The 24,360-nt window shown below is 37.5% G+C and overlaps 1 protein-coding gene across 1 annotated transcript; it reads left to right on the top strand.

Annotated features, from left to right (window-relative positions):
- Positions 1-1,022: 1,022 nt before the first annotated feature.
- Positions 1,023-23,922, top strand: LOC149783054 (dehydrogenase/reductase SDR family member 4-like). The gene is made up of 9 exons (XM_089934959.1): positions 1,023-1,096; positions 1,579-1,756; positions 9,793-9,873; positions 10,351-10,374; positions 10,782-10,852; positions 11,549-11,600; positions 19,770-19,904; positions 20,556-20,611; positions 21,143-23,922. Exons 1-9 carry the CDS (start codon positions 1,038-1,040, stop codon positions 21,255-21,257), a joined length of 771 nt encoding a protein of 256 aa, XP_089791085.1. The 5' UTR covers positions 1,023-1,037; the 3' UTR covers positions 21,258-23,922.
- The last annotated feature ends 438 nt before the right edge of the window (positions 23,923-24,360 follow it).

The following is a 24,360-nucleotide window of genomic DNA, read 5'->3' as shown; positions in this document are numbered from 1 at the left end:
TGATGGCCAGTATTGATGGTTGTTGTATTAGTAGTAGCGGTTATAATGGCCAGTGTTGGTGGTGGTAGTATTAGTAGTAGCGGATGTGATGGCCGGAGTTGGTGGTGGTTGTATTAGTCGTAGCGGTTGTGATGGCCAGTATTGATGATTGTAGTATCAGCAGTAGCGGTTGTGATGGTCAGTGTTGGTGGTGATATTATAAGTAGTAGCGGTTATGATGGAAAGTATTTGTGTTTGTTGTATTAGTAGTAGCGGTTGTGATGGCCAGTCTTGGATATAGTAATATTAGTAGTAGCGGTTGTAATGGCCAGTATTGATGGTTGTTGTATTAGTGGTAGCGGTTGCAATGGCCAGTATTTGTGGTTGCCATTTTAATAGTAGCGGTTATGATGGACAGTATTGGGTGTGGAAGTATTAGTAGTAGCGGTTGTGATGGTCGGTGTTGGTGATGGTTGACTTAGTCGTAGCTATTGTGATTGCCAGTATTGATGGTTGTTGTATTAGCAGTAGCGTTTGTGATGGCCAGTATTGGTGGTGCTTGTATTAGCAGTAGCGGTTGTGATGGCCAGTATTGGTGGTGGTAGTACCAGTAGTAGCGGTTGTAATGGCCAGTGTAGGTGGTGGTTGTATTAGCCGTAGCGGTTGTGATAGCCAGTATTGATAGTTGTTGTATTAGTAGTAGCGGTTGTCATTGCCATTGTTTGTGATGGTAGTAATAGTAGTAGCGGTTGTGATGGCCAGTATTTGTGGTGGTTGTATTAGTAGTAGCGGTGCATGAATCATCATCGTTGTAATTTTTTGGTAATTATATTTTTTGAGCAGCCAATGTACGAAGTTCAGCAGTTGGAAACGTACATAAATAACATGATAACGCTGACAATGGTTAAAATTCTTGTGGTCGTGATAGCTCTCCGTCTTAGTACTTTGACTGGCGACGGGGCATCTGCTGAAATGCCCATTGTTCTGTCGTAGTATTTAATAAAGTAGATAAGATACAGACCATAATGGACATACACAGTATCTTAAGATTTGGCATAATGAACGGGAAACAGAAATTTGCTGGAAAAGTTGCGATTGTTACGGGATCCACTACAGGGTAAATGTCAGTGAAAACGTCGCCGATCTTGAATTAATCGAAATGAATTAAATAACTATATGTTCATAAACATTTGATTCAAAACTAATTTAGGAATAGTAACGAGAATAAATAAGTTAGAGTTCTTTTCTTCTGCCTAAAAGGAAATAGGACGTAATCCACTTCTTTCATAACTGTTATGGGATCTTTTTGCTGGCAGTTTGCAAGAACAAGTCGTTAATAAGGAATACTGCTAGCATGCCACTCTTCTTTTTAGCACGTGACTCTATCTTATATCTTTTAAGAAGAACTTCATATAAATTTGGTTGGAGATATTTTTACTGGATCCACTCATACGTGCATTTTCTAGAGCACCAACGTGGTGCATGAAACTCTGAAAGTTAAATTAATACATTATCGACCGTTTAATTAATATAAGGAACAGCATTCGTTAGCTTTTCACTTTCCACTTTGGTGTTTTTGATAACTTCGCAATTTTCCAGCATTGGCTTTGCTATTGCCAAAAGACTGGCGCGAGAGGGTGCTAGTGTCATGATCAGCAGTCGAAAACAAGAACACCTGGACGAAGCCTTAAGACAAATGAGAACGGAGAACCTAAATGTGTCCGGAATGCCATGTCACGTCAGCAATGCGGAACACAGAAAGAAAATGATACAGAAGGTAAAATATAAAATGTAGAGTTTGATCAAACTTTATTTTACTGTTGTTATTTTTTATGGTTCTAGTTCTACAACTTTCATTAGACAGGTGTAAATGCCGACTAAAAATGTTTGACATTAGTTGAAATTTAGAAACCAGAAATTTTTCATAAAATTCCGAATATACTAGAATTTAATCCTAGGAAATTGCTCTTGCATACCAGGAAGTTATCCATTTATCTCGACAATATCAATAAATATGCACGGGTCTCCATATAGAAAACTTTGAAGTTCCACTCCCAAGACTACGGTGTAATTTGCATATTGATGAGGTGACCTTTATCAAACACTTTCGTTAGGCTATAATTGTACATGCAAATGTATGTACCACTGAACTTACGAATTTTCACCTAGATTTGTACAGGTTACGTGTGACTGTAGTTGGTTTGCTAACATCAAGTCTATGTGACAAGAATTACAATTGCTGTCAAACAAATTGCAAATGTTCCATACCTTTCTCGACAATGTTGACACATTATATGATATTTATATAACTTTTACGCATGCATATTAGAATATTTATTATAAAACTATTACTCACATTTTGCGTAATGTTAAAAGAATGTAGTTTAGCGTAATTTCCACTGAACCGTCTCTAAAACATTTCCATCCTCGCCAAATCACAATTCGTCTACGTTTTCTCTGCCTGGTCAGAATATTAATACGGTCCACTGCTGTGTGATGACCTTCACTGGCCTGGGAGTATTTTGGTTCTCAGACCTAAGGTGAATGTTTCAACCAGACTCGTGGTCTTGTTCACGTGCGAAGAAGACAAGAGCAGGACCTCCAGCTTTAAGTACATAAACTTTGGCTAAACATGGCTCATCCCTCCAACGTGCCTCTGTTGAACTGGGGTGAATTTTGACGGTCTGACCAAAACGAGCACATAGCTAGACATGGCGCATCCCTCCAACGTGCATCTGTTGAACTGGAGTGCATTTTGACAGCCTGACCAAATGAGCAAATGGCTAGACATGGCGCATCCCTCCAACGTGCATATCATCATTGAGATTTCATGACTCAAAACACGCGAAAACACTTTTGTACGAAATTGAATGGAAGAAAATTTTCTTTCTATTTTACTCCAAAGATAATTTAATCTGTAATTGTATTAATTTCCTCAATGGCTGAAGTTATCTGCGTCGACATGCAACGTGACTATCTTTGAGGACACTCAGTTGTTTACCATTTTAAAACCTTTTTATGAATGAGAGTAAAGGCAAGCTACACTTGTCAAAGAACAGCGAGGTCACACCCAAATCTTATAACGGCCAGTCAGTGATCAGTGTGATCATAGCATCGCCAAATCATGGCCCCGAGATTAAACCTCACTTTGGTCTGACCAATGACCTCAGACAACCACAACCTTGGTTTTCCAATGTAGCTAACCATCCAGAGATCAAAGTGATCATACTACCGCCAAAATACAACCCGTTATCTTCTATTATGATTGATACATACCGTATTAAATCTAAAAATATTTTGACGTTTCAATTCTTGAATGGTTTGCTTGATACCTCTAAGAAAGTGACCATTTACTTTATCTTCGCTCTACTACTTCATAGAGAGCGTCTTTCGTGTGACATTTACATTGGAATTCCTTTCTATTTGAGTTTGATTTTCCAGCAGTTTTGATCTGTAGCTTGTTGGTCAAGTACTACTGACTCCTGCAAAACAAAAGCGTTCTTTGGAGTTATCAATGCTTGTTGCAGATATACAACACTGGTCCAATCAGCTTCTATTGCATCCTATTGTAGTCTCATAGAAAATCTTAGATATTTTCTGATTTTTCCTGAATATTTACTGATACTGCAACTATTTCTAGAAAATCCAATATACAATAAGCTGATTTTCCAGTCATTTCATTCGAATGCAACTATTTTCAGAAGCTTCAGCATGAAATTAGCTGATTTTTGGATAGCAATCGTCTAAACTAGAGCCTAACATTGATACTATAATCCTTTTGGTTTTGAACTTACGAAAAACTAAATCAGAGTCCCTAAAATGTAGAGACTGGAGAGCTTGTTGATACATTTATTGAAGAGTTGTCACCGTAGCATACAACTTATTAGCTACACTATTGATGTAACAGGCAGGAAACTTGAAGAGGGGTGCCAAAACCCGGGCAACTTATTTGTCAGAGATAGCAGGTCATCATCATTGGCGACTCGGTCTCGAAAGACCATGCGAATAGCGCCCTTGGGGTGTTGCCTGTCTCTGTTGGCAACGTCTGCTGTGGCTGTGCAGGCCTATACGTGAGTGACAGTCCCTACTGCAGTTGGTGCAGACATACTGGGAAGTCTGCATTACTGTGGTTGCTGTTGCGTTCTTCTTTCTCTTACGTTTCTCTGCCACCAACTGGCCTCTCCTTGCATCAGTGACTGATATGCCATTGTTTACCATCAGTCTCCAGGTGCCTCGGTCCTCAGCCAGCTCTTCCCAGCCATCGGGTGAAATGCTGCATGCCTTCATGTCCCTCTTGCACACATCTTTGAAACGGAGTGAGGGGCGTCCGACTCTTCTCATGCCAGTGGCCAGCTGTCCATATAAGATGTCCTTTGGCAGCCTTCCATCCTCCATGCGTCGGACGTGACCCAGCCATCGAAGGCGGCGTTTAATTAGCAGGGAGTACATGCTGGGGGTTCTTGCACGCTGCAGGATCTCGCTGTGTGGAACACGGTCTTGCCAGCTGATTTTCAGGATGCGTTTTAGGCACCGTATATGGAAGGAGTTGAGCCGGCGTTCTTGCCTCATGTAGGTACTCCACGTCTCACTTCCATATAGAAGGGTGCTGAGAACGCAGGCCTGGTAGACTTGGACCTTGGTGTGCTCTGTCAGCGCGTTGTTTTCCCAAACCCTCTTTGTTAATCGAGCCATGATGGTGTTTGCCTTTCCAAGCCTTCTGTCCAGCTCCATATCAATCGAGAGAGTGTTGCTGATGGTTGACCCTAGGTAGGTAAAGTTGTTGACTGCTTCCAGGGTGACACCGTTGATTTTGATTGAAGGGGCAATGGTGGTATCTTGCACGCTGACATTTGTTTTTTCCAAGCTGATTGTGAGACCAAAGTGCGTGCAGGCAACAGCAAAACGGTCTCCCAGTCTCTGGAGGGCTTCCTCGGTGTGGGCCACAAGAGCTGCGTCATCTGCAAAAAGCATCTCCCTGATGAGCACAGCTCTCACTTTGGTCTTTGAGCGCAGTCGTGCCAGGTTGAACAGGCTCCCATCAGACCTGGTGTGTAGATATATGCCATCCGTGGACGTGTCGAAGGCGTAGGACAGGAGCAGGGAGAAGAAGATCCCAAAAAGTGTTGGTGCCAGCACGCAGCCCTGCTTCACACCACTGTTAATTGGGAAGGAAGTTGAGGATGATCCATCATACATGACTGTTCCCTTCATATCTGCATGGAAAGAGATTATCATGCTGAGGAGTTTTGGGGGGCAACCGATCTTACTCAGAAGTTCAAAAAGGCCCTTCCTGCTGACCAAGTCAAAGGCCTTGGTGAGGTCGATGAACATCATGTAGAGTGGTTGACCTTGCTCTCTGCTCTTCTCTTGGAGTTGTCGTAGGGAGAAGATCATGTCTGTCGTCGACCTGCCTGCTCTGAAGCCGCACTGTGATTCCGGGTACACACGGTCTGCCAGCAACTGCAGCCTGTTGAGTATGATGCGGGCGTACACTTTACCAACGATACTCAAGAGCGAGATCCCTCTGTAATTATTACAGTCACTGCGGTCGCCCTTGTTTTTGTAAAGGGTCACAATTGTGGCATCACGCATGTCTTGGGGGACTACTCCTTCCTCCCAGCAGCGGCAAAGAAGCTCGTGCAGTGGTTTAATCAATGCTGGTTTTCCACGTTTGATAGCTTCGGGTGGGATGCTGTCACTACCTGGTGCTTTGTTGTTTGGAAGGCAGTCGATTGCTTTGCTGAGCTCCTCTAAGGTTGGCACTTTGTCGAGCTCTTCCATGGTGGGCAGATTCTTTATGCTGCTGAGGGCTGCATCAGTGACTGACGTTTCTCGGGAGTATAGTTCTGAGTAGTGCTCCACCCATCTGGCCATCTGTTGCCCACGGTCTGTGATCTTCTCTCCCGTCAGGGATTTCAGGGGAGCGACCCCTTTCACTGTAGGGCCTAGAGCCTTCTTGATGCCACTGTACATGCCTTGGATGTGTCCGGACTCGGCACTTCGCTGGATCCCTTCACACAGTTGTTGCCAGTACTCGTTCGCACACTGTCTAGCAATGCGTTGGGTGTTACTTCGGGCACTTCTGAGAGCAGCAAGCGTGCGTTCATTAGGGCATTTTTTGTAAGCTATGAAGGCTTTTCGTTTCTCCTCGATTTGTGGTTCCATCCTTGATAGGTGTGCATTGAACCAGTCCTGGCTGGGTCGTTCCTTCTTGCCAAACGTTGACATAGCTGTACTGTAGATGGCACCCTTCATGGCGTTCCACTTGGCTGTAGCGTCATACTCAGGCAGGTCCTGGAGAGCCTTGTTCAGGGCAGACACATACTCCTCCACCTTGGCAGGGACTGACATCTGTGCAGTGTTTATGCGAGGACATCCTTTTGGTTTTGTGCGGTGTAGCACATTTGGCTGTAATCGCACTCTGCTGCTCACAAGGGCATGGTCGGAGTCACAGTCTGCACTGTGGTAGGTTCTGGTGGAGAGGACGCTGTTAAGGGCAGAGCGCCTGGTGATGACCAAGTCGAGTTGGTGCCAGTGATGAGATCTGGGGTGTTTCCATGACACTTTGTGTTGTGGCTTACACTTGAAGAAGGTGTTTGTGATGCACAGGCCATGGTAGGTGCATAGCTCCAGCAGTCTCTGACCGTTTTCGTTGGTCTTTCCAGTGCCATGATATCCGAGGCAGGTAGGCCAGGACTCGTGGTCCGCACCTACTCTGGCATTAAAGTCGCCGAGGAGGAATAGTGGTTCATTTTTGGGGCATCCTTTGATCTGTTCGTCCAGCTGCCCATAGAACTGATCCTTCACGTCTTCTGATGACGTGAGGGTTGGGGCGTAGACACTGATGATGTTGACAGGACCTGAAGTAGTGGTGAGGCGGATGGACAAGAGACGCTCAGTGCCCCCTGTTGGAGGTTCAACCGAGGCCAGGAGATTGTTTTTGATGGCAAAGCCCACTCCGTGCTGACGGGGCTCCTCAGGTTCTCGACCCTTCCAGAAGAAGGTGTAGTTTTCCTCTCTGAGGGAGCCACTAGAGGCGAGCCTGGTTTCCTGGAGGGCAGCTATGCTGATATTTAGTCTGGTGAGTTCTCTATCGATGATGGCCGTCTTTCTGGTGTCGTCCACTTCTCTGAGGTCGTCGGAGATGCCTGTACACATGGTGCGCACATTCCAGCTTGCAAATCGAAGAGCTGGAGTCTTCTTTATTGGTTTCTTGTTTCTTTTGTCTGGTGTGGAATTACCGTCTGCTTGTCATGCTGAACAACACACTGAGCTCCAGACACCCACTGGAGCAGGCAGACGATGGCGGGTCAACACCTTATTGACCGGGGGCTGCCCGGCTTGAGGCGGGCGATAGTTGGCCAGTGGGACACGATGATCCCTCCCACCGTCAAAGCTGACCCGTGGCGCCCCTTCCCTACGCCAATCGGGTGGGACTTATAACCCGTAAACTGTCAGCTTCCGTGTTGTTTCCTCACTCAGTAGCGAGACTGGAGTGTCCTCTCCAGGGCGCAAGCCTGGGCGTGGAATATGGAGATCCTGGGCTGCCCAGACGTCAGGATCCCCCTCTCGTCCTTGCTGGTGGGGTCCAAAGGAATGCTGAGCATGACATTTGGCACCAGTTTGGATGCAGGAGCTGCCGGAAGGAGGTCGTAGTCGACCCCCAGCCGCCTTAGGGGCTCCACTCCTGATTTTCTGTCTGGGTTTACTCCCGTAGCCTTTCCTTCTCCCGAAGATATCCACAAGGCAGTGGAGCCATAATCCAATGGATGGGACTTGGTTGGTTTTGAATCAGAGTTTCCTTCTCCTAGATGAACTGCCTGACAAGGCTAACGAGCTTCATCTGCCCGGGTTTGGTGTCAGAGTTTCCCTTCTCCTAGACTGGTTGCCTGCCAAGGCTAATGAGCCCAGTCTGCCCACCCAGTTATACCGCCGGGTACTCGGTCGCGCCACACAGCAGGCTCTGTTAAAACAGGGGGCACCGCGTGAAGGTGCTGCTGTGGACACAATAGTGTAGGAGAGGCCATATGCAAGTAACCTCCTGCCCCGCAGAGCGAGACAGTGGTCCTGCGGCGATCACTACACCTGGGAAGGAGAGGCTATGAGAGACGCTTATATAGCAGGTATATCCACTGAATATAATGCACTCGTACTCAACAATCAAGAAAATAGCTAGTGGTCCTGTGAAATTTCGTAAAAATAAAAACAGAAAATAACTGAAAATCTTTAATGGTTCGCAGTCTTACAAAGGAATACAACTTCGTCACACATTGATATATGCTATTAAGTAAATTAAAATATCATTTTTTTTTAGGTGAAATTTTTCTAAAAGTTTGCTTTGGCCCGTATATCTTTCACGACAACTGATTTGGCCACCGCGCTGGCTTACATGACGAGTCAAATGTGTGAGCATATCATCAAAGATACAGTTCTATTTGTAATATTCAAATCAGGTTGTGACAAACGGAACTGTTCTGGACAATTTTAAAAATTATTTAGTCACGAAAAAATGAAAACATGCTGTTAATATCATTAAATTCTTTACAAGATTGCTCGGAAAGTTCCGCTCATTCTTTACAGAGTGAAAAAGCATTTTGGTATGTACCCCTATCCCAAAATAAAAATAAAAATACCGCGGTATATTATTTAGCATGCATTATCTTATAGTTTCACAAGAAATAAGCCAGCTCAATCGACAGCAATGGTCAATTGTTGAAATATTATCTACATACGGGAACAAATTTATGACCTTTCCATTACTAGAGCTCTTCGTTACCTCGTCACTTCTTCCTTTTATTCGTTTTAACATCCGGATCTTATATGGTAACTCCTTGTACATGATTTGATCTATTTTTTATAATTTTTATTCATGGCTGTAAATTATACAGAATATCTTTAGTTAGTTTTCCCTACGTGACCCGAAACTGTAAAAAGCATGTATTTCATCGGATCTATAAATAGATGCTTACGTATGTATTGACAATTATTAATACTAATCTTAATAATAAGACTTAAATGGTGCTTATGGCTTAATTTCTCAGTGGCTGATGTGGCTTCGACATTTCTAGAATAATTATGTAGCTTCCCATTGGTTGGGCTAGGTCACAGGAATAGGCCAATTCGACGCAAAATGAGTAGTGTATTATGTCACGTGGGTCTATTGCAAAATACAATCGGAAAAGACAATGTATATAAAGAGACAACTGAACAATCAGTTTCATCCGATGTTGGAGTAATTCACATTTCTTGTGTTTCTGTTTTGTAAGTTTGTAGCCATGTTGTACTTAGATATTATTTGATAGAAAAACATTCGCTTGGACTGTACAGTGGAAATAGAAAGTGCCCATTATATGGACTTTAATATTATTCTGGAACTGTTATAAACTACTTGAAGGAATTCTGGACAACACCATCTTGGTAACCTCACGGTTCTTGGAGAACTAGTACATTCCCCGTTTTGAAAATAGAAACTTGTAAGGATTTTTTTCCATTTATTTAGGACCTTCATAGACCTTTAAAAGGATATGTTTGGATAAACGTCATAATACTGAAGTTCCTCTCCCCATTTTCATTTATACCTTTGATTATTAAATCTTTTGTTTACGTTTTACAAAACTTATTGGTTTTGCCTTTCTCTGTTTGTGACCATGGTCGTAACAATATATATTTCTCATGTGATTTTTCAACTAAAATTCTCTCATGGCACAAGGAGCTCTATTTGATCTCTCAAATACAAAGCGGTTGAAATGGCACCACACAGGCACACACTGATCCTAGACATACATTAATACATTAACCATAGATTGTTTTCAGACACTGGATGACTTTGGTGGGATTGATATTCTTGTTTCAACAGTTGCCGTAAATCCCGTATTTGGAAAACCCCTGCTGGATGTGAGCATTGCTTTTCGTTAGCTAACAAGAAACTCTCTCTCTCTCTCTCTCTCTCTCTCTCTCTCTCTCTCTCTCTCTGTATAAGCAGACACTTGATATTTGGATGATGCTAGAATGTATTTATCTTTGATAAGTGAGAGGATAGATAAAAGAAGCTCTTCAAACCTATTAACAATTATAATCGTTGTTTATTCCTCGTATATTTTAATTTTCTATTTAAAAAACCCAATAGCTTTGTTTTTCTTTTCTTTAAAATACCAAACTCTCATTTGATTCTTCACTGTAAAATCTTTGGGAATGTTACTTTTAAGTTTTGATCAATACAGTAACGTAATCTTACAAAGTTAGATAATAAATTGTAAAATTGGTTCAAGCAGGTAATGACATTTTAAAAGTAATATGCAATAGATGTACAGTGTTTAGAAAATAACTCACCCACATATATTTAAATATATTAACGTTTTATTTGGTTTTCAGATTCCTGAATCAGCTTGGGATAAAGTAAGATATATTATGCACAGAAACAGTAATTCACATCTCTACATCATGGTTATGCATGTTCCATGGGCAAGTTTATGCAACCAGAAACGTAATATATCAAAAATGAACCAGTCAGACTTAAGACAATAACAGCATCAACTTCACCAACGGTAACAGCTTGAATAACAACAAAAACAACAACAGGAGCAGTAGCTATAATAATGCTAATACTAACACTAATACTAGTATTACTACTACTACTATTGATAATAATAATAATAATAATAATAATAATAAATATAATAATAACTTCTCCTCAACTATATATGTGATGGAGAAATGTGTCGGTTTGGAGTGAACTTTACTTACTTGCTTGAATTATAAAGTATTTATAACACTATTTATTAATATGCAATCGTTTATTACAGATATTTGAGGTAAACCTGAAAGCCAATTTTCTTCTCTGTAAAGAAATCGTCCCACATATAGAAACAAGAGGGTATGTATAGTGTTAAATATATTTTTTACTCAGTTAAAGAAATCAAAATTGTTCAGTGTTGTCTGTGACGCTGTATTTTGGCAATGAAAGTAATTCATCATTAATGAAAGAAATACAGTATTGTTTTCATTGTATATTAGTTCAGTATGGGTACATGCAAATAACAAATGTCAAGCCGGGTGCGTCAAACGCAACATCAAACGCAATCTGAAGATATAAGCTCCTTTTTAAATGACTAAACTGTTGAAAATAAACCAATCAAACTGTGTGTATCATTTCACATAGACGTTTAGTTTAAGGGTCATAAAAAAGTTCTACCATTGTTTTGTCGACTGACTTTGCAAGGGAAAACATTAATTGGTGTTGTCCAAGCAGTGGCCATAATTCAATGACAAACGGGATTAAGTATCTGTTGATCGATAAACAGATAAAGAATAAAATGGTGTCTTTTGGGCACATAAAGAAAGCAGCCAGGCTTTGGATGAGGGGCGGGGATGGAAAGGGGGAACACCTCCGCCACCCTTGACTGCATCCCGTAGAGTACAGGAGAGGATGAATAAACACATACAAAAGGATTAATGCTATTGTGATGACATGCTTCTGTTATGGTAAGCCCCTGTTTCATTTCACATACGTGACAATTTATCATTTTGTGTTTTTATTACTTGAAGAAACGTATTTTGCTATTTTTTTTAGAGGCGGATCTGTTATATTCATATCTTCGGTCAGTGCTTATACGCTTTCGGAGGTAAGTGTCTTTACAATTTAGCTTGTGCTTGATCTCTTTAAAATCCGACATGTTAAATCTTCTGATTCGAACCTCTTGATGTTCACCCATGGAAATCTAACTGAAGAAGGAAAAGTTTCTGAGTAATTTCTTAGTATTAAGTTCTGAAATTTATGCTGTATATCACTACCTTCGTCGCGTAATTTTGGTGCTTTCTTCAAAATGAAGATACTAATGGGAATTAGTTCTGAGCTACACTGTCCGAATTAGTGTGTTCCGCCACTTACAAACCAGATGCGATATAACTTTTATGATGAATGTTTGTACTGATAATATTTTCTTATATTTCTTAGAAAAATTTATTACTTTTATTTCAATTAATTATTGGAACTACTTTTATGTCGTAAGACGATTATTAGCGGTTGTTCAAGAGCCAGTTTTACATATATAACAAGCTATTGAATCCGCTGTTGCATCTGTTCGATCAACCCATTTATGTAGGGATACAACAGAATAATTGTTTTGTTTTACAAAACAGCTATTGAATTACTATCTCAATAGAAAAGTACTTTTGTTTTATTTATTTGCACGAATCAACTCGTGTAGGGTAGAACAAAACAATTAAAAACAAATCAAATTATTTAATTGTCTTTAATCATAATATAAATAATGGCACAAAGCTCTATGATGTTGAACTAGTGTATCACGAAAGCAACAATGTTGGTATAAATAAATAATGCCTACTTATTTACAAGTTTGTAGAGATAAATTGTGGTCAACGCTAGCTGTGTTGCAAAATAACATACAAGAGAATACAATATTAATTTCTTGATTTTAAACATCATAAATATGTACTCAAATTTTAAAAGGGTACATGGTTACGGATTACTTTCAATCATTAATTTAAAACTGAACAACAAGAAAAAATTACATAGAAATGAAATAATGTCTAACTGAACAATCAGTTTGTACAGTACACAAACAATCGAGATCAACATTTTCATACGAAAAATGTTTATGTTTGTTACGTGGATAACATATGGCAGATCTTGTTGACATGCAGACATACGAAATAGACAATAATCGATATTAGTATACTTTGACAGTGATATATGATTTTCAAAATACGTTTGGGCTGAGAAAGTTACAAGAAAATTTGAGATGACATACATATTCTTTCAAGAAAAATATTTAAAGAGGTAAAAACTTGGAAGCATTTAAATTCAGCACAGTAAATTTAGGTTATCAAACAGGAACCCATGAAGGGAAAGGATATAGCGAATCGTTGAACAGTTGGCTGCCAGCTGAAAACAAGAATCCTCTAAATAAATGAATAATTATAGCTTTAAATTCAATACCAGAGATTTAACACTTATATGCGGAACAACATCTAATATCAAATTCTGGCTGGATCAATTAAACCGGCAGTGACGATGACAGCAGTGATTCTTGAATATTATCATGGCATTTACCCGATTATGATCAGCAGTTTTTATCTATGGCACATATTTATATTCTTAGCTTTCACTTCTTTTTGAATATGTCGTTTCATAAGTCTGATCATTAAGTCTAATTGAGCTTATGCTGAACAGATGGACTTCTTTTAATATGGTTTCAATGCCAGCCGCACAATGCAAATTTGTTACATTTTTGTATTGACATATGTTCGTTTAAACCATTTCCCAGTCTAGTTTTCGATCAGATGGTATATTTTGTCTCATTACTTTTATGTAGTGGCCATCCGTAGGTGGTTCTCAGTTTGTATAGAAACGTTACCACTTCAGTAAAAAAAATACGAACCATAAGCATCACACATTTATATTTCACGCACTTCATTCTGTCTAACACTGTAAACGTACTTTTCTAATAGGATACTAGCCGAAGATTTGGTTTGTTACACAATTGTTCTATAAGAGCTTCTAATTTTTTTAAAATCTTAGTATTTTAATACCTCTACGCTTTAGCAACTAAGTTTTCTCGCAGCTGTACAACATAAACAGAACTATAATGAATGATGAGATAAAGTAGTGCGTAAGTAAGCGTAGTGAACGAACTGTAATTTTCTCGATGTAATTATTTACGTATTGCATGTACTGGAAGCCTATGTGTCACTAAGATAATTTACCGTTGCCTGGAGGTATATAATTGCCCATAATTCTAAATTACTAGCAAACCATATTCGTTACAAGGCAGATTTATACATATTTTTGTTAATATAGGAACGATAAGGCTCTGCAAAGTAAGAGCGCTAGCAATTGTACAAGAAGTACCGTCGATGGGGGCACTCCTGGGGGGTTAAATTAGACAATGGTAGTTATGGGATTTTATCAGTTGCACACAATTATGAAAGTATGGCTTATGGCGGTTATTGGAAATTTAATCTTAAAACACACTCATTTGCAACATGGTAATTTAACATTATGGTGTGATAAATCCGGGATAATAAATCAACATGGTAATTTAAAATTATGGTGTGATAAATCTGGGATAATAAATCAAAATGGTAATTTAAAATTATGGTGTGATAAATCTGGGATAACAAATCAACATGGTAATTTAACATTATGGTGTGATAAATCTGGGATAACAAATCAACATGGTAATTTAACATTATGGTGTGATAATAAATCAACATGGTAATTTAAAATTATGGGCTATGATAGTGATTATGGGAATTATACATTGAATCAAACATACAACCTTATTAACCTGACGATATATAGCTTAGTTGATTTCCATTAACTTGACGTGTCATATAGCATGTGATAAATCAGATTCGAGGGGAAAATAATATTAAAAACGTCTATGGGATTAATTTTAAGAAGTCACGCTGGTGGAAAGGGGTATTTAGCTTTTCGGTTAGGCAAGTATTTTAGGTAATGGAAATGAAACATGGTGTATCACTCTAAGGAAAAGGAGAAACATTCACATTTTTGAACAAAACCCATCCTAACATCCACATATTCTGACCATCACACACACCTATTGACCAACAAACACTTTTACTAACCATGACCCACACTTACTGTCCAACACCAACCCTATTGACCTACGCAATGTTGCTGAAAAGCACTCATGTTAAATCAACCGCATCCATTTTTTGAGACTTGCATCTAAAATTACCCATCAACGCAGAGTGTTACTGACCAGCACCAAATTCTAATGACAATTACCACTTCTAATGCCCAAATCAGACACCAGTTGACCCTTACACAAGTTTGCTGATAATCTCCATCACCTAATGACCAGCACCTGTTCCACCTGTTGACCACTATTTGGATCTACTGACCTGCACAGTCTAACTGGCCATCACCCATCAAAACTAAGTCACATCCATTTTACTGACTGCATCCTCGCATGCTGACCAGCATTCACATCTACTTAAATCACACGGTTTTACTGACCAACACCAACAATTAATGACCAATATTCACAGATGCAGAAGAAACTACCACACTGTAGTGGCTAAAATATATGCTTGTTGATCATCGTCCACATCTTCATGACCAGTAAAACACCCACTGACCAACAGAGTCTTACTAAACAGCATCCGCACCGTCTGACCAGCACTATTATCTACACAGAGATGAGTATGGATAAGATGTAAAGCTAGGGAGTAACGTAATGAGGACTGACACTTTATTTTAGACAGACAATCACTCACTATATCTGTCCAATACTAACCCTTGTACAAATCAAAGGAATTCCAAAAGATAGAACACTGTCTAGACGCTACCAGAATATATATCCCGTTTCAGTATATAAAGGATCATCTGTTCTTCAGATGATGTTTACGGCGGAAGTTACTTTTATATATCATAATGATTTTAAAAATAGATGGAATCAAAGGATGATACAAATAACTTTGGAAACTGATATTGGAATTAACTTGAGACTATAAAATGCACCGGAAAATATGAACAGTTATGACTTAGACTTAAACTGCATTACCCAACTGCCTAAAAAATCTGAAATATTATTGTAAAAATATGGCTTACATTGAAGTAATACTAACATTCTAAACCTAACAGAAAATTAAGAGAAATTAACTTACATAAAAAGTTTAAAGTATGGCAGAGACTAAAAGAATCGGACCACTAATTTGTTCACTTTGCGTAACATAGAATTTAATGTCAATGTGCAAAAAACATAACATTAATTTTTTTATTTGACTGGCATTCAAACCACACTTACTTCCATTCATTTTAGCATTTATACAGTTTTAAAAATATGTGTCGCATTATTTTTGTGGCTCGTGCTGCTAAACAGGGGGCACCCTAATCTGCACCTGATAACATAGCCTCGCACTAAGAGTTCATATGCTTTCTTGTCAGTGGGAAATTCAATACAGCATAAAACAAAACTATTCTAATATTGTGTTTTCAATATATATTGATGTTTATGAAATATACAATGAAACAACTTCATTTACAAGCCAATTTGTGGATCTTAAAATAGTATATACTCGTTTGCATTCTCCCATCAGTAGACTGGTTTTCTGGCTATAGAATAATTAGTGGTTCGATACCTATACTGAACATCAATTTTTTTTACATGATATAAATTGACAAACGTACACACCAAGTATGCACTACAATAATTTAGGCAGTATTTTATGCTTATATAATGCTAATAATCGGCACTAATGTAATGCCAACAAATGATACGAATGAATGATGCTTTGCAAGAAACGTTTACATGTTCATACGTTATAGATGTAGTTTACCGAATAAATGCAGAAATATTAATAGCTGGTCTCGTGTTGTTGTTCTTTCTTGTTACCCTTTGTGTCTGCCATAAGCAATAACATGTATTAAAATTAAGAGTTTCTGTTTTCGTGACTGGTTCTCTGGCCATAAAATAATTAGTGGTCCGATGCCGAAAAGTAATGCTAAACTTACTTCTGAAACTTATACGGAATTTAAAGGAGAATGGTACACAAATTAAAATTTGCAAAACGAATTTTAAACTCATATTTACCTAGCTGGATGACATATTTGTTTCGTGGGACAGGACACGTTGCAGGATACAACAGTTCCAATGTCCGAGTTGCTACGAGTTACTAACAAAAGACTGCATACTCTACGATATCAAAGACGCGTTCGATCAAATAACACACAAAGTGAGAAAATATAGTATCAAAGAAGTGGAAGTCCATTGGAAAGAATATCCACCTAGTTTCGATTCTTGGATTGCATCATCGCAGATCATTATGAAAGAAAATGTATTCCTGAACATGCCATTTGACACTGCGTCCACATCCTTCTTCCATTTCATTAGTACAAGAGCTTCAGGAACAATAAGAAAAACAGCAGTGAATGTGGTTTGGAGATTGTGTTTTTAAAAATAAAATCGTCGTTTCTCTCAGATCCTCATAGCGTATTGTGTCATTGGAGCAGCTATTGAAAAGTTTAATCAGCAACGAGGGGCGTAACAACTTTGGACTACTGTATTCAACACTTGCGTTTGCAAACTCCTTCCCAACCGATCTTTTAAATAAACCGACAGTAGCGCCAATAACAAAGCAGCAGCAACAATAGTGTCCAAGTCATGAGAAAGTGCTATCAATAAAAACTTATCAAAGTTTGCTTGCTTTTCTGTGTGGAGCACAAAAGATACCAACAACAAAAACAACCAATTTTTCAACTGAACAAAGGACTCAGTTGATATTTGAATATTCCGATGTCCTCGAGTGCAGTCTAGTGAGAAAACATGTGCTCCATTATTAAAGGTTATACCCTTTAAAGTGGATTCTACAACTAACGCATACGATGATGGACGAAATGTTAGGTTCGCGGAGTATTTTGTGCATCCACATTATGTTCCTGTCAATAAATTGTATTTTGACAGTGTGTATATTGGTGCAAAAGGCGATCTTAAACAAAATGCTATATTTTCCAGAGAACAGTCACGATGAAACTTCATTTTCGAAAAAGATTCTGGATTGAGTTGTGACGTCTATCCCGTGTACCGACTAGAAACTCGATACTGAGTACATGGGATGGGTAGTCGACAAATAGATTCCGAATAAGCGTTATTGATGGCCGAAAAAAATGTATCCATCCAGACACAAAATATTTACATTGAATTCTTTGTAAAACTACAGTTCCTCCCGAGATAAAAGTGAAGATACATTTCGAAGCTATCAAGAGAGTGGATACTGGACTCCAGAAAGTCTACAACGTCAAAGAACTTGAAACTCAAAACAAGGATAAACCCTTTTTGACGTTATTAGAATAGTATCTTTTAAGAGAGATATTGTGGTCATAAAAATTTTTTGTCAAAAAGTCTACGAAAATGCAAGGATCTTCTATCCTATCATCAGGTGCAACGTTTTCACCATCCGAGTCCGACGCCCCGCCATAATTGTTGCCATTGTATGTGATGATGACGACACCGCTGATGATTGGAGGGAAGGCAGACTTTGTTATAATATAGTAGCTTTAGGGATTACCTCTCAGTTTTCACATTAGATCTGGAATTTTAGCATTACTTCTAGTGTCTGCCAAATTTATCAATTTTGTAGTATTTGCTATTTTACTTTCCACTAAAGTTTTAGTACTACTTTATTAAATTTGGTCTATGTTGTATGTTACTTCTTTTTATAAAATTTAATTTCAAGAATGTTCAACATAAATTAAAAAAGAAACGCAAGATTTCTACAATTATTCTTTTTATACAGTTTTTAATTCTTTTCTGGATTTATGTTTAGTGTCTGCTACTTTCTGTATTGTTTTAAACACAACGGTTTTTTACTCTGTGCTAAATTCTGTTTACATTTTAGAATGTCAGTGCTACGTTTAGGCTCTATCATACTGTTTAATATAATATTCCGATAATTTTATCTCAGGTAAATTATATGTCTGTTTTTTTATGAAAAAATTAAATTATTAGGTTTAATATCTGTCATAACTTTTAATATAACTTTCTGAATTTGTTTAGTCTCATGAAAATTCCCTCTCAGTGTCGGAATTTTCTTATTTTTATGAATGTGTTCCCACGTCAGTGTAATACGTGTCAATATATATTCGCCGCTAGCATAATCTGAGATACATCTGATGTTTGATAGATTAATCTAGAATATATGTACACAGCCACCAGGTAGTAATCTGTCTTGTGCTTTTCTCTCCTCTAGTTTGTTAATGTGAATTTTTGGATTCTGGTAGTATGTGATTGCCTAAAATAATGTGTTAATCCCCATTACTTATCATTCTAACTTTATACCCTTCCCTTATACATCAATGGATAAAAATCCATTCCCCAATAGTCATCTTCCGTTGGATATTAGACGTGGTTGTTAGTCAGTACTACTCTGTGTTGGTAAATAGGTTGACTGTGTTGGTCAGTGGGTGTGGATGCAGTGGGTGTTGATGATCAGCGAGAGTGTGTGTTAGACATTAGGTGTGAATTGTAGTCAGTCAACATGGGTATTGGTAAATAATAAATATAAATGTTAATTTCTCCTTTTTGCCCGATTGACCCAGGATGTTCTATTCCCGATTTCCAATTCCCCCTATACTGACCCTTCCATAATGTTAAGTTCGCCTATCACCCCAGAGTAGTACTTTATTTTTTAATATTAATTTCCCTTTGAATCTGATCCTGTGACATGGTATTTTAATGTCAAATGAACGGACACCGAACACTCCCTTTATCATCAGGGTGTTAAGAATGTGTACTAAATTCAATATTAAATTCACATAACCATACAATGGCCATAAATTTCCCATAACCGTATTACCGGCACATAATGCTAACTTACATATATTGCCATACCTGTCCGTCACGTTTAATATACATAACAGCAGTACGAGATCGCAAAATTAAATTTCAGTAACTGATGTAGTGCCCCATAATGTTAATCATATGCACGTTTCTCATATTAAGCTCTCATAACTCCCATAGAGCTATATTTTCAAAATCGCAGCATAATGTTAAATTCCTATAACTGCCATCACCAAAGTGCCACTTTTACCCATATTGTCCAAAAACAACATTACAAGCAAAGTATGTGTCAGTACCGATTTCTATAGGCACTGATACTGTTTGAAAAAAATGTGGGAAATATAAATGTGTCCCTAATAAGTAAACAATATTCTAAAATATCACGCATTTCAATTATTTTATACAGCTAACAATTGCTGGAGAAGGTTAAAGTGTACCAAACATTTACTCTTTTTCGCCTGGCAGCCCCTTACCGTTTACGGAATCAGCAAGACTGGATTAGTAGCACTGGCACGATCCTTGGTTCATCAGCTGTCTCCCAAAAACATTCGAGTGAACTGTGTTTCCCCGGGAACGGTCAAAACACATTTTGGAGGGAAGGTACAACAGAATAAGTCAACAAAATTAAATTTTTATATGGGGCAGTAGTTTTGAAAAATAGAATCTAAAGTATTTTGCTTGCTTCTGATAAAGGACACATGTGTATTTTTTGCGGACAATTTGGAATACGTGAGATTGTCCAGAAGGGGAGATAAATAAAATATGATCATGCAAGTGGATGGGTGGAGGTGTATTTAATTATAGAATTGAATGTGATATGTGGTCGATCTTGTGGTGTAGAGTGTCAAAGTTGACTTCTATGATTATGAGGATTATCATTGCTATAATAATAATAATAATAATAATAATAATAATAAAACATACTGATGGACAGACAGATATATGTTTCCAAGTGCGATTTGTGGAAGTTTCACTGCAAAATATTCCTTGAAGCTACAACTCGAATAAATAAAAGAGATTGGATAGAACCTCTGCTGAATGCCAGTATTCAAAGAGTTACACTAATTATACAATGGACTACGATATAATTTGCAAAGCGTTGCACTGGTTGTACTATGGACTGTGATCTAACATTTAAAGCGTTACACTGATTATACTATCAACTACAATCTTTCTTAAGTGATTCAATTTTCCACTTCCGCTTTTTACGAATACTGCAGCAAATTTGCCATACAAATGGTTTTGTTTCAGTTGTGGCAATCACAGAGTGCAGCTGAAGAAAATGTGAAAACAATTCCTATGAAAAGGTATGTAGCCTGCAATGATTTCAATAGTTTCACACATGGCTTCTTTCAAGTGCTCTAGAAACAAACTTGAACTAATCCGAGTACAATAACGTTGACAGTTATCGAAAACGAAATTATACAATGCTAAATGCTGAAAGTACAATATATGAATTATAAAATACAAAATATCAAAATATTGTTGTCTAGGTCTTTAATTTTAAAGACTGGAAGTGCAAATGTCATTCACAACTTTATTTTTAAAAGTTTGCAATAAAATAAATTGAGGAATCATTCGGTATCAATAGCCTGGAACTATTACTGACGTTCTTTGCTTGTGACGACACGTCATCTAATCATTGTGACGTCCATGTAGTAATTATGGTGTGGTACCAACCACACGATTGAGGGCAGTTGAAACTGACAAATTTACTTCAAAGATATTTTTCTATCAGGCGATGGTAAAGGCCGAGGACGTTCCGATTGTCACAAGATACACTCTCTGTAAATTGTAATATGCTCCGTTTTGAGATAATCTTATCGTTATATTTCAAGATTTGCTGAACCAGAGGAAATTGCGAGTGCAGTATCATTCCTGGCCTCTGATGATGCTTCGTACATTACTGGAGAAAACATAGTGGTCTCTGGCGGAATGACAGCGAGGCTTTAGTGCGTTCGAACTACAATGCCAACAAACAGTGTTGTTTGTGGAAAAAATGACTTATAATACTGTGAATGATCCTAGCATATATTGAAAAGGAAAAAAATATCTGGGTTTCCAAGATTAGATTATTCATACGTTTAAATTCTGTAGATCTGCCAAAAGTCACAATGATCATGCAAGTGTTAAAGCTATGTCCAGTGTTTCGAAATGTTCTTTATACTGAGCCCGTTACTTCATCCTGTCGAATCCGATCCATATCCTGTAGATCAACAAAGAAGAACATAGCTGAAAAGGCATAAGCCGATCTTAACACAGCTACCATTTATACCTCTGTGAAGAACGTTTATGTAATACGTAGTCGAAAATATATTTGAATAGTCTAAAATTATGGTTTTCGATTGATACAACTAAGCTATTTTTTCAGCTGACTTTCTTCATTTTTCCCTGATGTATTTCAAATATAGATAACAAAATATAACATAAACTTTATTTAGCAATGAAATCTTAGGCCACAATCAAGAGGCATAAGAGAGCAACGTAATGCTTACATATGCTAGGTGGTAGTATGTGTAATTAATTATTAAACGTTTCAATGTACAAAAAGATATATGACAATATGGGGTTTGCATTTATATCGTACGATATAAAACACAATGTAAACGGTATATTATGAAGAACTAGTTTTGTAACGTATTACGTATATCTACCCATACATACACATTAACATACCTTTGAATAAGTGCAAACAAGTAAATTATGAAATGCTTGTCAATATTGAGAACTATATAGATGAAACGGTTTTACCAAACGTAATCACATTAGGATTAGTATAGTAAATAAGATGGTAAGAATGTACATGTTTTTCTTGAAAATAAGACAGGCAAATATAAGGACAGACAAAGAGTGAAAATCGTTGCTTAATTCATCCCTATGGCACAAAGTGCGTTTTCTTTTCTTGGTTTGTTTTCCCAATTCCCTTACCGTACTTGACGTTGTTCAATCCAAACATTTGTAGTTTTGGTTTTGTTAAATCGACATTTAGTTTCCAAATTTTAGTGCATTCACAGAAAGCATTAAGGTTTCCTTGGAAAGACTGTATCCGTTAAATATTATAGTGTCATCTACATACATTTAACAGTCTCAAATACATTTCGGTGTCCGAACCTTTTGTTCATATTGCAAGTCCTGAACAACCATTTTCTTATAGAAAACACTCCAGGTCGTTCAGAAACAGTAAAAACGGTATCAGCGAAAGATTTGCACCTTGCCTAACGTCACAAAAATTTGGAAAGAAAAAACAGGCCGTTGTTCATCAAACATATTAAAGAATCTAATATTTTAATGTAAATTAAAAATAATTTTAAAAGACCTGCCATTTAAATTGTTTTAATAACTTTCTCCAAATACCATCCACCAAACGGAATCAAAAACGTTGCTAAAGATGATAGTTATCAAAATAATGTTTCGCTTTTGCGATTGAAGATTTATGATATGACATGTAAAGAAAATATGCGAAATCCTGATTGATTTCATGTCAATATGTTGTGATAGTTGAGAAAACTATTGATCCGTATGATCAATATTGTGGTAAACATGTTACAAAAACAGTTACAGATATAAATCTAGCGGTAATTTTGGAGTTTGGCGGGATCACCACAATGCTTATAAACTGGATTCTGGAATAGGACCTGTCTCAAGTATTGAAAGAAGAGATGCACATAGTTGTTTTTGTTATTGTAAATTTAAATATTCATTATATATGCTGTCAGTCGAAGTGGTTTTGTTATTTGTTGGAGCTTGAATACATTGAATTATTTTCTTCCTCTGTTATCGATGAATTCAATATGTTATCATCGTCCTCTAAGTTCGTTATCCTGATTGTGGAAATAACTGGAGATTTCTTCGTCATCTCATTATAATCTTGTCTTTAAAAAATATATAGCGTATCTAGTGTAATGTTTGAATTATCATGCTTTTTTATTGCTATTAATAAGTTTCCAGAAATCACCCGGATTTTTACTTTGCAGCTGTTTTAGATTTTCGTGTATATCGTTATTATACTTATCTACATCGAATTTCATGATTCGCTTATAATATTTACTTTCACACTGGACATTACGCTTCTTTGTTTGTAAAAGATTACCATTATAAATTTGTGTTGTTAAGTGGTAACATCTGGCATGTAGTCTAAGAGAAATATCAACTCTGTTTCGGAATACTGTGCATTTCTGTTCTACCAGTATAGTTCTGCATGTACTGAATGATATCATCTTGACTGTTACCAACGGTTATGTTAGCAACCCTTTAATATGTCCACTCTCAGGCGAGTTCGGCACATTCCGGACTTGTGACTCGATATAAAGGGGTCTCGAGAGGCGGACACTAACATGATTATTTCGGATTCTCCTCATTACAGGTATTAAATTATCTTATTACTTGAAAATTACATATTTTGTTCACTTTGTTCTTTGTAGAATTTTTTTCGTATATGTTATGTTAGCATAATAATAACAAGTTTCTGAACGCATTGTAGCCATCGTTTCAATGTTACATTGATGAAGTTTCCAATAATTAAATTCTTTTTAATTCTTATCGTGTGAAATTGTAAAATATATGGTGTCAAGAATTGTCCTACCTTTGTGATATTTATATCTAGTAATTAGAAAAACGAAGTAATATTTGAAACGAATTAATGTTGTCATATTTTATAATTAAAATATAAGTTCTCTTAATACTATCAGTATTGTCTCTGATTATAACATCAGTTTATTAATGTTAAAATGTCTCGTTACAATCTTTGTTGTCTACGGTAATTAGGTTTGGAAATGAATCTTTCATAATTTGAAAGTTATATACCTTGGTTTTTCAGCATGCATGGTCTAACATTCGAATGGTTGTATATGAATTCATGCACAATGTGTTGTTATTGTTCAGAAATATTGGTGTACTGATAATTTAAGTTACGTTTAGGCAACGTTTCAGTTCACGATTTCTTGACTTTTTTAAAGAATTTGAAACGATATTTCAGATACAGGAATTATGGAAAAATATGAAGCGGGTAGTTGTTAGTTAATTTTCAGCATAAATCAAATACTTTCATGCTTACTTG

This window comes from Sinohyriopsis cumingii, chromosome 15 (assembly GCF_028554795.1).
Source record: "Sinohyriopsis cumingii isolate HCF-2022 chromosome 15, ASM2855479v2, whole genome shotgun sequence".
Taxonomy (NCBI): domain Eukaryota; kingdom Metazoa; phylum Mollusca; class Bivalvia; order Unionida; family Unionidae; genus Sinohyriopsis; species Sinohyriopsis cumingii.
The sequence above is the reverse complement of the archived record's forward strand: the minus strand, read 5'-3'. Positions and strand labels throughout refer to the sequence as shown.

What these genes read in the sequence shown, in the direction of transcription:
- LOC149783054 (XM_089934959.1), top strand. Translation starts at nt 1,038, where the DNA reads ATGAACGGGAAACAGAAATTTGCTGGAAAAGTTGCGATTGTTACGGGA. An exon ending in CTGAATCAGCTTGGGATAAA is followed by an intron (nt 10,375 to 10,781) that starts GTAAGATATATT and finishes CGTTTATTACAG; the next exon opens with ATATTTGAGGTAAACCTGAA. An exon ending in AAAACAATTCCTATGAAAAG is followed by an intron (nt 20,612 to 21,142) that starts GTATGTAGCCTG and finishes TTATATTTCAAG; the next exon opens with ATTTGCTGAACCAGAGGAAA.